The sequence below is a fragment of the Lissotriton helveticus genome, chromosome 10 (assembly GCF_964261635.1).
Source record: "Lissotriton helveticus chromosome 10, aLisHel1.1, whole genome shotgun sequence".
NCBI lineage: Eukaryota > Metazoa > Chordata > Amphibia > Caudata > Salamandridae > Lissotriton > Lissotriton helveticus.
This window is the reverse complement of record NC_136071.1, coordinates 150,383,935-150,398,504: the sequence shown is the minus strand read 5'-3', so window position 1 is coordinate 150,398,504 and position 14,570 is coordinate 150,383,935. Positions and strand designations below refer to the sequence as shown.

General features: G+C 40.2%; 2 protein-coding genes across 5 annotated transcripts in view; one reads left to right on the top strand and one right to left on the bottom strand.

Moving 5' to 3' along the window:
* Positions 1-7,884, top strand: part of SNX8 (sorting nexin 8) — a 213,016-nt gene extending 205,132 nt beyond the window's left edge. For 2 of the 3 annotated variants that reach the window (XM_078664975.1, XM_078664974.1), the window contains exons 10-11: positions 3,344-3,493; positions 3,696-3,956. In XM_078664975.1, the coding sequence (XP_078521101.1) occupies positions 3,344-3,493; positions 3,696-3,809 (264 nt within the window). In that variant the 3' untranslated portion in view covers positions 3,810-3,956. Of the gene's footprint in view, positions 1-3,343; positions 3,494-3,695 lie in introns of all 3 variants that reach the window. The other variant, XM_078664973.1, reaches the window with a different exon arrangement.
* An 88-nt stretch (positions 7,885-7,972) lies between these two features.
* The window catches only part of NUDT1 (nudix hydrolase 1), an 86,362-nt gene continuing 79,764 nt past the window's right edge, over positions 7,973-14,570 (bottom strand). The window contains exon 4 of one of the 2 annotated variants that reach the window (XM_078664977.1): positions 7,973-12,754. In XM_078664977.1, the coding sequence (XP_078521103.1) occupies positions 12,561-12,754 (194 nt within the window). In that variant the 3' untranslated portion in view covers positions 7,973-12,560. The remainder of the gene's footprint in view (positions 12,755-14,570) is intronic. The other variant, XM_078664976.1, reaches the window with a different exon arrangement.

Here is a 14,570-nt window from a genome sequence, read left to right as displayed (position 1 = left end):
TACAAATGTTACAGTCAATCGTAGGAAAGTATTTTCTTTTTTTTTTAAATCGATGTGCCTATTTTCAACATGCTTTGATTACGTTTACTGCGTATTTTTCCTTTGAAACTGCCAAGCTATTCAGAGGATTCAGTTTTCACAAATGTGTTGGATGGTACTGTAGCACGAGTCAGAGTTGGGATATTTATTTATTTGATGGTAGTGTATGGATGGATAGAAGTGTGTGAAAGCACTTGTGCCTATGTGGGTAATGTTTTTGTGGAGACTGCTTAAATTGTATTGCAGTTGCACCTACACATGGGTTTAGGCGAAAGATTAGGGAAGAGACTTGCTGGTCTTTGCAGATACACCTCTCTCTCAACATTTATGAGTGCTATGTTCCATACAGTTTACACCACAATAAATATAATCATAGCAAAGTGCTTGAAGTGACCGCTGCTATCCTTCACTCTTGTATCACACGTCTTATATGCTCAAGGGTCGACACAGGAGCAGCAGGGAAGTAACTCCTAGGGATGGGCTTAATGCAACCAGCCATGGTACGTCCTTTTAGGAATCCACCCATGAGCAGTAGGCAGCATCCCACTGAAATGGGCATTATAAATCCAGCCATAGTATGGCCATCATGGGGCAGCAGAGGAGTGACCATTGTACGACAAGCCAAAGTTTGTGCCTGATGAGTCCTCGAAGGTGTGGCAAAGATCAGCCCATAGGAATGCGCATTATGCAACTGCCATAGCATGTGCTCTACGGCGTCTCCCACGGAGTGGCACACGAGTAGCAATTAGGCAGCCAACTACAGTAAATGCTTCGGGACCCAACCTAGGTATGACTAGGAGCAGCTGATTGGAAGGAGCAGTGTACAGCTAGCCTTGTACTTGCTCTGTGGAGCTCACCCAGAAGTGGCAAGGGACAGCCATGGGTATGAGAAATTATTCAACCTGCCTTTAATATGTGCTCTGTGGAGTTCCCAAGGAACTTCAAACGGGTATATATTATTCAACCAGATTTAGGATATGTACTGGGGAGGCACCATATGAGATGCTAAGGAGCAAGTCATGGCAATGGGCCTTCTGAAACCAGCCATGCTGTCTGACATAGGTGGAGAAATGCATCCATGAGAGGCAGAGAAGAAGTTCATAGAATGGTCATTAAACACCCAGACTTGATAGATGGTCTGAAGGGTTCATTCGGGAATAACATAGAAGTCCATGAGAATGGACATTATATAACCAGCCATCGAGAGCATCTAATAGAAATGGGCACAGAAATGGCCATTACACTACCAGCCATAGTATGTCCACTGAGGAGCACTCCTTGCACAACACACCATAGTATATGCCTGTGGAGTCCACCCAGATGTAGCAATAATCAGTCCAAAGGAATGGCCATTAATGAGCTAGCTATAGTGTATGCTATGAGGATATGTCCTGCACTGGCAGAGGAAAAATCCAAGGATCACAGACACCACACAAGCATGGATTTGGGTCACGACCCAGGTTCAATGATAGCACAACTCATTTGGGATAAGGACATTAAGCAACCAATGAAAGAGGGATGCCATCACTACAGAGTGCGCGTATTTAGGTTACAGCATAGTAGAAGTGGTCACTGGGCGTGTGGTTCCTAGGGCATCAGGGCAGGGATTCTGGCACAAGGCTCTGCCAGACACAAGCAGAGAAGATGCCACATGAAGATGGCCTTAATCCTCTCTTCCCTTTATCAGGACATCTAGGCTGGATACCCTGGGAGAAATAAATAAATAGGTAGGGATATGAGGCGCAGTGCTCAGCCTTAAACATTTTCTGGCAGTGAAAATAATGTACGGACAGGGCCCAGTCACTGCTACCTTGAGGGAAGGTCTCTGCCATAGTGGCTTTCAAACAAAACTAAGCAAGAGAGACTGAGGCTGGGAATAAATGAGGGGAGGGCTTAACTAGGGCATATCTGAGCACTACAAGAGGTGCTAGAAACACTCTAAAAGGAACCCATTTTCCTGGATATGGCCTCTTAGGCAGACCCATCAAAGGATTCTACTCACTCTACCGCAGGCAAACAATTTTCCCCTCTTCATAGCTGCAAAACACACTATCCTCTCCCTCGGGTGCAAATCCACTACCCCTGCATATAACCTCTGATTCATGAAGCTTGGCAGCTGATGAGACGCAAACACATTTCTTACGACCTGGTGTACAAGCCCCAACTCCCCCACAAACTAGGGGACCCAGTTCTCACTTATTTAAACTCAGATTTTCAGGGTAAGGCATGCCCACAGGCTTCGTGCTGGGGCCTGCTCGAACCAGCACTGTTGCATCGCTTGGGCTCAGCTCATAACTTTAGATACCAAAGTGTAAGGTACAATGTTTTAATAAGTGACTGATCTGGTGTGGAGGTGGGATCGGTGGATGGATCTGGGTACTTGTTTGGTGATATTTTTATTTCTGACTGTACTGCCTGTACATTTACTACACTTAAAATCTCAATAAAAACCATTGAAACATGAAAGGACCCCATGGTTGACAAGAGGGACAATGCACAGAAGAAAAAGTACAGGCATTTAGGGTATTTAACGGTATATAGTGAGAATATCAAGGGACCACCGTCTAGGCATACTTTGCCAACTTAGGGCGAACAAAGCAAAACCAAAGGGGATGAAAACCCAGATCAGTTGACTGGGGGCGAGTGCTTGCATTGTTCAACACTCCGTCCATCATCCCCTTTGGTTTTGCTTTACTGTATATTATAAATCAACCAAACATTAGGAGGTTGTCTTAAATACTATTAACAATCCAGATATTAAAGTCTGGTCACCTCAACTGGTAGTAACTGTAGGATATGAATATGGTAATGAAAATATGGTTATGACAGTAATTTAGTTTATCCTGCCATGAAAATGTCCAGTTTACTATCCCACATTATCGTGACTCGGAAAGAGAGCCGATAGTCAGGTTGCTCGCATGATTTTATGCAAATATTTCTTGAAACTATTTATTACTTTGAGTGAATGTAATTTGTTTTACATCAAAGTAGTTCCTTTAATCTGATCATCAAAGTAAATGACTGCATGTGGATTAATTTGACGTGGAAAGCTAAAAGAATCGTTCAGAGATAATTTTCTACATATTCAAGGACAGATGGTTCTTAAAGCTTTAGTTCGTTCAGATACACTTATTACAATGTGTAGCACATAAGCTTTTGTTGAACTGCAGTAATAGCCGTTCGCACTTCTGGGGGCAGCAAGGCTTTTATTGCAGAATTAACCCTTGTGCTGCCACCTTAACAATGAGTTGTCCTGGCTCAACAGCAATACGTTCCTACATTTATCGTGCTTATATTTTCTTAGCAAGAAAATGCCATCCTCACCATGGAGCTAAGGAACTACTTCTCTCTCTTCTGCTTGCACCAGGAGACGCAGTTGATACACATCTACTTACCTCTGACGTCTCACATCTTGGGAGCGTTTGTGAACTCTCAGATCCAGGGCCACAAAGAGGTGAGCATTTCTTATTTTGTTAGGTCTTACTTCTCTTTGCCTCTCACCTTTTCTCTTCTAAACACATTTATTGTGATGGTATTACCATTTCTGTTTGACAAGACCAGTGACCCCATAGTAAACAATATGGTTTGGTGTATATTGCTCGCTTTGCTGTACTGTAATCCTGACCAACAGTGTTGACTTATTTTCTATCATGTAGATGAGTCATGTATGGAACGAACTGAAGCCAAAGTTGAATTGCCTTTTTATGGGAACAGGAAGTATGCCCACTCCACCTCTTTCACCCCAAGAAGGGACCTTCTTCTCGACTTAACCCTCATGACTCGTGTGTCATGTGCAAAAGGAAGAAATGGGGGAAGGACATTCACCATTTTAGCACTCCGCAGACAATCATGTGTACTCCGTTGCTGAAAGAACCTGCTTGGGGATTCAATCTTAAGTTTGTATGGCAATGGAGACCAAGGCAAAGCACAATGAACATCTTCAAGACACTGACAATGTGGAAAGGTTTTTGGACAACAGCTCTTGGCAGGCTCACAACTGGGCAGCTTAAAATAACTAGATCTACACAACAGTCCAGATTATTTACAAATGAATGTGGACATTCCCAGTGGCTGGAATCTTGTCAAAAGAGTTCTCAAATAAAGACCAATAATGGAAGAAGCAGTAAGCGTATTAAGTATACAGCTCTTAGTATCCAGCCCAACTCCTGAGACTTTTGAGAATGCCATGCCTGCAACCGCACAAAGTCCACACCAGTAAGCTAAAGACAACTGAAGCACTTGTTTAGAGATGTTCTTCAAAATACCTCTTTTTTGGTAAAAGTAGTAACAGAAAATCTATATTTTTGGGGTTTTGTAAAAAAATAAAACCTCTGCCAATACAAACTGCGAGCAGTGGCAGACACATTTTTGCAACTTTTCAAATAAGCTTGTTTCCTCCCTCACTGTTTGAGGGTGGGGTTTAATTAACTGTATTTTTTTCTAACTCCTTAAATGCTTACCAACTTATAGGAGAGGCTAACTGCACGTGGTTCATGACAAGACCGGGAAAAGAAGTGGAAACATCCTCTCTGGATAAACAGAAGAATGCACAATAATCCTGTTTTCAAACTCGGTGAATTTTCAGGATGGCAGTTCTTTTACTACAGATAACAATATCATTTGGAAAAGGAAACAACTACAAAACATTTGATGAAAGCAAATATTAATACAATGATTTGTTGAAGTAGGCATTAAAAGACTGCTTTGCGAGGGCACTAAAATATTGTAAATGTATTTAAAACCACTAAAACAAAACAATGCTGATGAAAAATTGCTCGTCATTTTTCCAAGTGAGATGGGTATCTAGTCTCTTGAAGAGGGAGGCTTTACTGGGAACTCAGCACTGATTATGCAAATGGGTGGCACCAGTGCCCCTGGGAGATGCTAACACTATTTTTGTATTTTGTTTTATTCCTTTACACATTGTTACAGCTTCCTTTTTAATGACCTTGCTTAAACTCCTGCCAGCAGAAGAAATTAGCACTAATGTTAACTTCCCTTATGGTTCCAGTTAAAGGATGAGGGGACAAGTTCAGTCAGTCAATCTATTGTATTTCAAGGATACATCTAGGATGGTCTACATATATAAACCTGTTACGATTTAATTAGTACAGCTTTGAACAAACTTGGGGATTCTTCGTGAGGAAGAGTAATTAATCCATGTGGCTGCCTGATGATATTTGAGAGCGTAGCTACATCTGTGTTGCAACTTGGAGGCAAATGTAAAATGAACTGCTCCTCACAATATGTACATGAACCATAGATGTGTTATTCCTTCATCCTGTGCCTGCTGTGAAAGATATTGAGCTTGATTTACCAGTACTGATCCAAGACTTACCACCCTAGCTCAATGGCTAGCTTTAACTAGTCAGGTGACAATGCTTCTTTTCCTTGAAGTCTGCTCTGTGATCTGTCACAGTAGAGAATGAATGATAGGTTCCTTATGTAGGACTCATTGGGAATCTGTGTACTGGAAAGGATTGCTGTTCTTTTCTGTTAACAAGCCCTCTGTGATTCAGCAGGCTGCAGGTAACTTTTCTTTACATTTTTACAAAACTCTGGTCCCTGAAATGTAAGGACTAGTGTCTAATTTTCACTGGAGAAGATCTAGCAGTTGTTATGTGACCTTTGTGAATACTGTACGTAGCAGTGTGTCTTACCGGATTTCTCTAGCCTAAGGCAGACTCTTGTGAAGAGGAGCATTGAAGTATCCGGTGTCATCCGTCAGTATGCCAAGCAATTTGGGATTCCTAATTAGCTTTCCTTTAGAGTCCTCATTTTTCTGACAAAGGTTTTACTGGAATTGCCCCAGACCATTTTAGACGTGTAGCTAATTCTTGTGTCTTGGAAACAGCTCTGGGGAAAGTAATTCTACTATATTTTACTATTGTCAAAAAGATTCAGTGCAATGGACACCCTAGGCCTCCTCAGAGCTAACAAACGTCTTACTCTACAGCCTTTCAAAACTACCTTACTCTGTATCCGTCTTTATGACGGCTTAAACAGAGGTGAGAGTCTGGCTTTGTTGTCTTCTTTCACACTAAACTATGTAGAAGGGATATAAACAATTCCTTGGTTTCATCAATTGTGGTCTAGAACAAATACACGTAACCTCTTTCCAGAATGTCACAAGTATTATTTTCCATGTGTGCAAGCCTGTCTGCATACCCTGGTAAATTTGTACCTGGATAATCTCATTCTTAACGCTGAGGGTAGTGCTGTTCCTTCAAAAGCATTGGGTTATTGGTGTTCATAGAAACAGCTGATATGCAACCTTCCCTTTTCCGCTGACCATATTATCTAACAAGTAGTTCACCGCCAACTTTAAAAGGTAACAAACCAGCAGTTGTTTGGTGAATCAAAAAAACAGTTTTGATCGATTACATATTTGTGTCCATGTAGTTCCACAAACCACACTCCGTAAAAAACAAACATATGTATGTCTCCTCGCAGTGGCTGCTAAAAGTGAATCCTTAACAAAAGAATTGCATTTCAATTAACTTCTGTTATGGTAGCGTTGCTCAAACTTGAATGACTTTCTTTCTTTGTTCTGCATTTTTAGTTTATTACAAACATTTTCTCTTTGGAGGTGTTTGGGTTGGGGGAGGGCAAGGTTTCCAGTATTAGCCTAAGAGCCTAAAGCATAAAGGATCTTTGGGCCCCTGGAATAATTATTTGTGATTATCCAGAGGAAACCGGTTTTATTGGCCTCAACAACATAATGGAATTGTTAATTAAGAAGCAAAGACAGGTAGGGCATTGCCCTAGCTCTTCTGGCTGGCAAGGGAAATCTCAGATTCTGATCAGATCTGGAGCATATTCCACGTCACAGAAATCATTCTGTGTAAAGGCAGAAAAAGAAGGCATACAGCACACTGCTCAACAGTTTCTCATCAGATTTAGCACATGGAGGTTTTCACCCATTGCCGCCACCTGATCTATCTCCATATTGTTGTAGTGCATCAATTGAATGAGTGGAGGCAAAGGCTCCTTGACTGTTCTCCTTCAATCCACAACAGCTGCTTAGACAGTCCTACCTGTGTATTTCTGTTTGTCTCAACGATTCTCCTATTGGTTCTTAATCTTATTTGGAGTTGGGACTAATTCACTGCTGGTATAGCTTCCATTGGAGCTCACTAGTACTGAGTACTGGTACTTTGGGTTTAAGTTGCTTTACAAATAGGGAAAATACATTGAAAGATCCCTGGTACAAGGTTTTGAGATCTTGGCCACTAGGTTGCGTCTTATACTAAAAGTACCCATTTCAGTGGTAACTCTTCATTTGCTACTCATAACAGAATGGAAAATGAAACTAAATGTGTATGTCTGTACTTCTTAACCCGAATCCTGTCAACAAGTACCCAAGAAGAGTAAACAATAAATTGTCCAGTTAATAGTGCTGCCTTTTGTGGCGAGCCCTAATGCAGGGCAACAGTGCTCATCTCCCTGTCAGGACGGCTTTAAGCAGGTGATGTTTTTATGATATCCCACTCAATCCTCCTTGCTCAAAAATATCTGTATGTGAAACTGAATTTAAATGACATGTTCATGTTCCTCAGCATAATGTGAGCTTGTTGAATCTATTGCGCTCCCTTTACTGAATGACATGTTGTTTCTGCTTAGCTTTTTTAGTTCATATGAAGCACTTTATTTGCCTCCTAAATTTAGAGAATTTATACAACATGCTGTAGATTCTAATGTTTACAAACTCTATTGCATTCCAAAAAGTGGTATTGCCAAAACGTATACAAATCAATGTTTAAAACAAGCATTTACAAATATATAGATAAATATATATAAAGTCTAAGAATAAAACTCCTGTTTAATAAACAGCCTTGAATTGTGTATTTTGTGTGTCGTTTTTACTAGTGTGCTGGTGCTCAAAGGGTCAGAAGTGTATGGATAAATAAGTGTAGACGTACACTCCCACATGTATATCAATATGACTGTTTCAAGGCAGTATGCAGTTTATTTGGCTTAATTTTCAAGAATGAATGGTTTTTGTCCATGATTTCACAAAATCAAATAGTTGCATCTATTTTAAAGGAGCCATCCAGTTAACGATGATGTCACAACAGAGCTTTAAACTCGTAGCTGACGTCATCAAAGCAACACTTTAGAATCCTTATTGATTGTTCATCAGGCGGGAATGGGTAAAGAGAACAATGTTTTTCTCTTAACTAGTTGGCTCCTTTAAATGTAATACAGTTTCCTTTAACTAATATTCATAAACAAGACTCTATAAGACTGTATCTATGCCCACTTTCTGGATCACAGTTTTACAGAGAGAAAATAAAATCTTCCATTTAAAATAAAAAAGAATGTCTTTACTAAAAGCAACATTTGTTTTACATTTGTTTTTTCTTTTAAGTCAGTTGCATAAGAAAAATCCCATGTGAAAATAAAAGCAATGTTAAAGTACCCGTGGCAGCTTTGCTGCTCAAATTGTTTATTTTTTAATAGTTTCCACGGGTTTGCAGCTTCAAATAAATCTTCCTGTCATTGTTTTCTTCCACCATTGGAGATCTTGTTTTTCTGTCCTTCAGATAATCAGAACTATGCGAGAAAGATCCCTGAAAAAACACAGAGCTCCACATCCCATTTGGTTTCCTCACATAAATGTATTTTGTGCAATATTTCGCATGTTTTACTCTTCATATTTTATGCTATACATAGTACCTTAGACATATTCTGACACGTTTTAAATTGAAGGTCCTAGTCTGTCATTTTTGTTTCTGCTATTGCACACTCTGTTTTTCTGTTGCACATATGCTAAGAATAGCACTTGGTGGTAAATCCATGTTTCCCCACAGATTGTCTCACTTTGGCCATCATTTCTGAGAAAACAAAAAATTGTTTTCTCTTTCTCAAATATGAGAATGTTGAAAGGAAAACATTACAACCATTAAGGAGCTGGAGGATTCGCTGTGATTTAATTTGCAAAACATTTTTGTTTTTCTGCCTGAAATCAAATCCTAAAAACAACAATTTTTTATGATTTGCTTTTATCTCAGAAAAACAAATACAAATCAAATTGCAGGGAGTCTGAAATTTGTTATTCATTATGTGTACAATGCCCCTGCTATAAAATCATTTAAAAATAGTTTGCCTTAGTTTGGCATATTTGAATAACTGTTTAAAAGATTTCTCCCCACTGCTTTTCATCAGGAGAGATTTGAAATTCCTCTTTCCTTAAAAACTGCAGTCTCCAGTTGGGTGTTTCTGAGATGGTCAAAGTATACTTTTTTGCAAGAACTTTGACTGTATCAGTCTGTGTAGAATCTGTATTTCCATGCAGTAAATTTTAAAAGGGACGAACATATTTCTTCTATTAGAGGTTATAATCCAATTACATCTGGTAACATTTATGCCTTAGTGGAAGAGATCACTCACTTTGGGAAATCCACACTTTTTTCCATTGATAACTCCTGTCCTAATTTTCTGAGTTTAGTTCAGCATTTCCATAAGGGATGTGAAGAGGAAGGGAATGTAGTTAACAGCCCTTCAATTGTGTGTTCAGATCTTGCAGTGTAGTTCTGACAACTGAGTATGAAATAAGGATTTTATCTTCACAATGACAGCCCCCAAACTACTCTGCAGAGCTTTAAGTTGCCAGGGCTTCCAGGATTATGTGGCATGGAGGACCCAATTATGCATCAATGTTATGCAACTTATGAGGGGAAAATTCCAATTATAGGACACATTCTCTATCAGTATTAATTTTAATAATTTGCAATGAAAACAACATTTTTGGTGAAATGTGCAAACTCTGCAATTTGTATGGCAAATTATTGGACATGTAGTAAATCCATAGCTGCACTGTAAATGCTGCAGTCACAGAATCACCCACATACATTGACTCTAACCCTGACCTAATATTTTATCAGCAATGTATTCAAGAAAGGTAAACCATGAAATGTATTCACAACCTGAGCATCCTAATTACAATCAGTGCCTATTATTAACTGCACCTTTTTCAAGCTGACTGAACCAAAATAATCATTTAATATAAAGAATATAGAATTCTCCAACTGTGATCTAAACAATTGAATTTGGTTTATGAATCACCACCGTTTCCAGCATCTCTGCTTGTATATTGAAATAGAAAACTCAGCATTGTGAGCTTGGTAATGCTGTAAGACGTAGGAGTGCTATGTCCTCAGCTTTGGGTGGTGGGCAGATTTTACTGGTAGCGTATCCTGGAACCATTTGATTGAGAGAGAAAGCAATTTTTTCAAAAATCTTTTACTCCCCTTGGGTTTCAGAATGAGGCAGGGACAGAGGACTTTTATTCAAAACCTTTAGAAGGAAGAAGCATGATTTGGAGTCCTTCGCCAGCAAAGGTATAAATAATAATTTGACGCTAAAGTAAAATACACTTTTTTTTATAGTTTGAGAGTTAAGTCAGTCACAAGACCGATATGAGGAGGACCTCGCCATAGCATCATCTCAGATGTGTCTGTATTTAATTTCAGACAGTTGTGACCCATCCATTAGTCAACTGCCATGATTTAGGTCCGAAAGTTACTATGCACCAGGTCAGTGTTCAAGCCCGGCTGGGTCTCATGAGTGTAGCACATACAAGACATTCTTTCTGAGTCTGTCAAAGGAAGACACAAATTGATGAAACAGTATAGGACTTACAAAGATCTCGGAGGCAATCCACAAGTCAACTTTGTAGGGGAGGAGCCACAGGCACAGTAGTAGACAAGGGGCCACTTGAAGCTCCTGAGTGCTACAGTGGGCAGTTCCTGGTTCCATTTTCTCACAGTCAGGGTGCAAATTGCTCCAGTAGATTTTCAATCCCCATCATTTAAGTGTAAAGTTGTTGCATTCCCCGGTTTGGTGTACTCTCAGCTTCCACTGTTTATCTGATCTCTTCACGTTCCAGCCTACACCCTCAGTACAAGTCCATCAGTTTTCTGGGAGAACACAATTGTCTACTCCCTCGAATTTAACGCAGTTTAGAAGATTTTACGACTACCGAGCACCATGCATAGGAATAGTGGCCGTCTTGAGACCTATTCATGGCACTGATGTGCACATGGATATATTCACAGTGCGACGGTAAAGATAAACCAGGTCTGTCGTTTTCATCTATTTACTCCTGAAAGTGAGACTACTATTACTTTCCACTATGTTTCAGGGGGAAGTAGTGAGTGCCAGCTTTCCAACCAATGTTACTGTACAGGTAAGTGTGACATTCCCCTGTAATAATCTGACTGTTACACATTGGGCTAAAACACGACCAAACCACTTGGAACTAGGAAAAGGCTGTTGCGAGATAGCGTGGGCTAGTAGGTGTCTAGAATGTAAAGTATATAAAATAATAAACATGTCTGGTGGTTTCATGAACACCTGCAAATTGCTTTCAATTCTCCAATGTCTTACTATGAATTGTCTACAGAGATTTTAGACCTATTCATATCAGTGAATTGTAATACAAATGAAAAAAGAGGAAAATCGTAGTATGTTAAAGGACATTTTAAATCTTCACCTAAACAAGGATAAAATTGAATTTATAAAGCAACCCAACACTGTAAAATATAGCACAACCATTTTAAAATCGCAACGATCAAAGACAAAGTGCTCACTTTTTTTGTACCCAAATGAAATGCTTACACTTGAAATTGTTATTTGTGTTATATAATATGATTTCAACTTATTTATTTATTTTATAATTTTATAGAGCGCGTAGTCACCACGAGGGTATCCCAGCGCTGAACCTCTAACTCGCAGGGGGGAATAGTCGGGAAAGATGACGGCTCAGGGGAAAAGTAGGGTTTTTAGAGCTTTCCTGAACCGCAGGAGATTTGGTTCTGCTCTGAGGCTCAAGGGGAGTGCGTTCCATTTTTTTCCTGTGTTGACCGAGAAGCGGCGGCCACCTATACGTGCCTTCTTCACCTTGGGGATCGTGATGAAGTTTCCATGCTCCGAGCGAAGCGCTCTTGTGGGTTTATAGGGGGTGATCCAGTTGTTTAGTATTGGGGGGCCGGTGTTATGGAGTACCTTGTGGGCCAGACATAGGGCCTTGAAAGTGACCCTTTCCCTGATAGGGAGCCAGTGCAGCTTCCTTAGTGCAGGCTTAGCAGATGTTCTGGCCGGGGTGTTCGTTAGAAGTCGGGCGGCGGCATTTTGGGCTTTTTTTCACAAGCATAAAATCCCAGTTTCCTAAAAAAAAAAAAGATTAAATATAATTATGACAGGAAGTCCGTGTTTTCAGGTTTAGGTGGCATGTGAAGGTCTATGGTTTGATTCCACATTTTCTCTGTACATACAAAGTAAAAAAACAGTATATAAAAGAAAAAGTCACCTTGGCTCTGGTATTGGTTCTAAAACCTAAATTTGAAGCACAGGATCCAAAAAGAGGATTTTGATCACTCAGAACAAAGCACCTTTTTAAAGGAGAAACTGAAAAAATAAAAGCCATTATTGACCATACAGTAGTTTAACAACATTTCACTTTAAGGCCTCAAGGCAAACGCGTATTGCGTCCTTTAATTTTCATTGTCTTAGGTGACCTATAGGATAAGATGATTTTCCTTGATTTCGTCCACTTCTTCCAGTCTATAATCCAGGATCGTGTCATGTCCCTGAAGTTTGAAATAGCCGAGGAACTTCTTTTTTTGAAGCATAATTGGAAACCAGTATACATCGTCTGGCCACATCTGCACAAAGGGGATGTCCTCCAGCTCAAACCACTGAGGGCGCATTTCTAAAAAGAAGCAAAATCAATACTTAGTTAACTGTGTCCACGTTGCTGCCAATAATACTATACATTCAAACTACATGACAATAAACACAAAATTGTCAGTTGCTGCTCACAAAAAAAAAAATTATTAAATGCGCTAGCGGGAGAAGGGGAAAACTGGCATACTGAAAATTAAACGAGAGCAACTAGCTACCCTTTAACACCTTGGTGAGCAAGGGAACCACAGAAAAATAATACTGAATGATCTACTGCCTAAACACCAATAGTGATGAACTTTGAATGAGTCGATAACCATATCCTTAAATAATCAGTTCTAAGTGTAAATAACAACAATTTCAATGCCTGCAAATAGAATGAAACAAACTAGTTTGCATTAATGTGCTCAGGAATATTCAATTTAAGCTCCTTCTACTCATAATAAAAATACCTTGTAGGAGTTGTGAAGCGCATGCTGTGAGAAACTGGGTAACGGTAACATTTTTATTACTGCTCTTATGTCTTAATTACAGGTGCAGCAGAGTAATCCAAGGTAGTTCCACATGCAATAATTACCATTACTTGAGGGGGAGTGTCTGGGCAGGTAAATCTGGTGGTGGGGACTTAATGGGTTTTACAAGCTTTTGGGTGAATTAAATGCAGGAATGTATGTTTATGTAACAGTTCCTGCATGTCCTTCCACCCCACCCAATCTGTGCTCACCACAGAGATATCGGCTGCTTCCATCAGAAATAGCCATTGACACACCCAGCTTCTAACAACAATGGGCTCAGTAACGAATGTTAGCGGGTTTACCGGATTTGCTGCCCACTCATAACCAACGACTATGGCTTATTTATGAGCTGGATGTTCAGTTTTGATCTCTGTGCTACAGAAGTTTGCAAAGGAATTAGAATTCGGAGTTGTGTGATACTGATAATTATGTTCAACCAAAAAGTATCCCACCAGAGGTCATGGGGGTGGTTCTAAATGCTGCACAGGACACGGGATATAAGGGTAGGACACCCCAAGTGGGTATGCTAGCTTCGCATGACTTGTGTGGAGAAGGAAACAAATATTTTTTTATATACAACCCTCACACACTCCAGTTGTGTCAGTTTTCATCCTTGGGTTCACCCTGAATCCTAAAGATCAGGGTGGGCTCGACCATATTTCAGGGAGCACTTGTTAGAAGGATGACCAGGGTGCTTAACTAAAGATTAAAATCCCTAACCTTCTCCTAGGTATCCCTTTATTTGTGAAGATGGTGGTGAGACTAAAACAATGTGTGTGTAATGTGGACTGTTATGGCCCTATGATCCTATATTTAGACCAACATGTTTCAGCCCTACTCTAAGGCCTAGAGAGGTCTGAGGCTTTCTCCTTCCTGAGGAAGATCCTAAGTTGGAGAGTACAATTTGGTCTGCACATTGCTGAGAGGGATAAGGCTGTTCAGACCACTGGACCTTAAGTATTCGTTCCTCTGAGACATGAACTTGACCCCCAACCTCTCTCTGTGTTGGGTACCAAGCAAGATTTTATACCAAAAGGAATGAAATTCCAGCAAAGTTAGTGATTTTACTATCGTATTCAAAATGTGGGTTTATGCTGTTCCTCTGGGATATGGGGTTGTAGAGTCCCGAGTGACTGGGTCCCACTATTCTCTGTGAGGGTTATAGATGGGAATCCTTTTGTTGGATTGTAATACCCTCACACACCCTTTCAGGTGTCATGCTTCATCACTTGGGCTGCTCCTCGTTGGCTTGGCGGTGCAATACCCAACGGGCTCCCTAAAGTAGGGGCACTTTATCGGAGATCTTTTATCCAACAGCCGTTTGGTGAA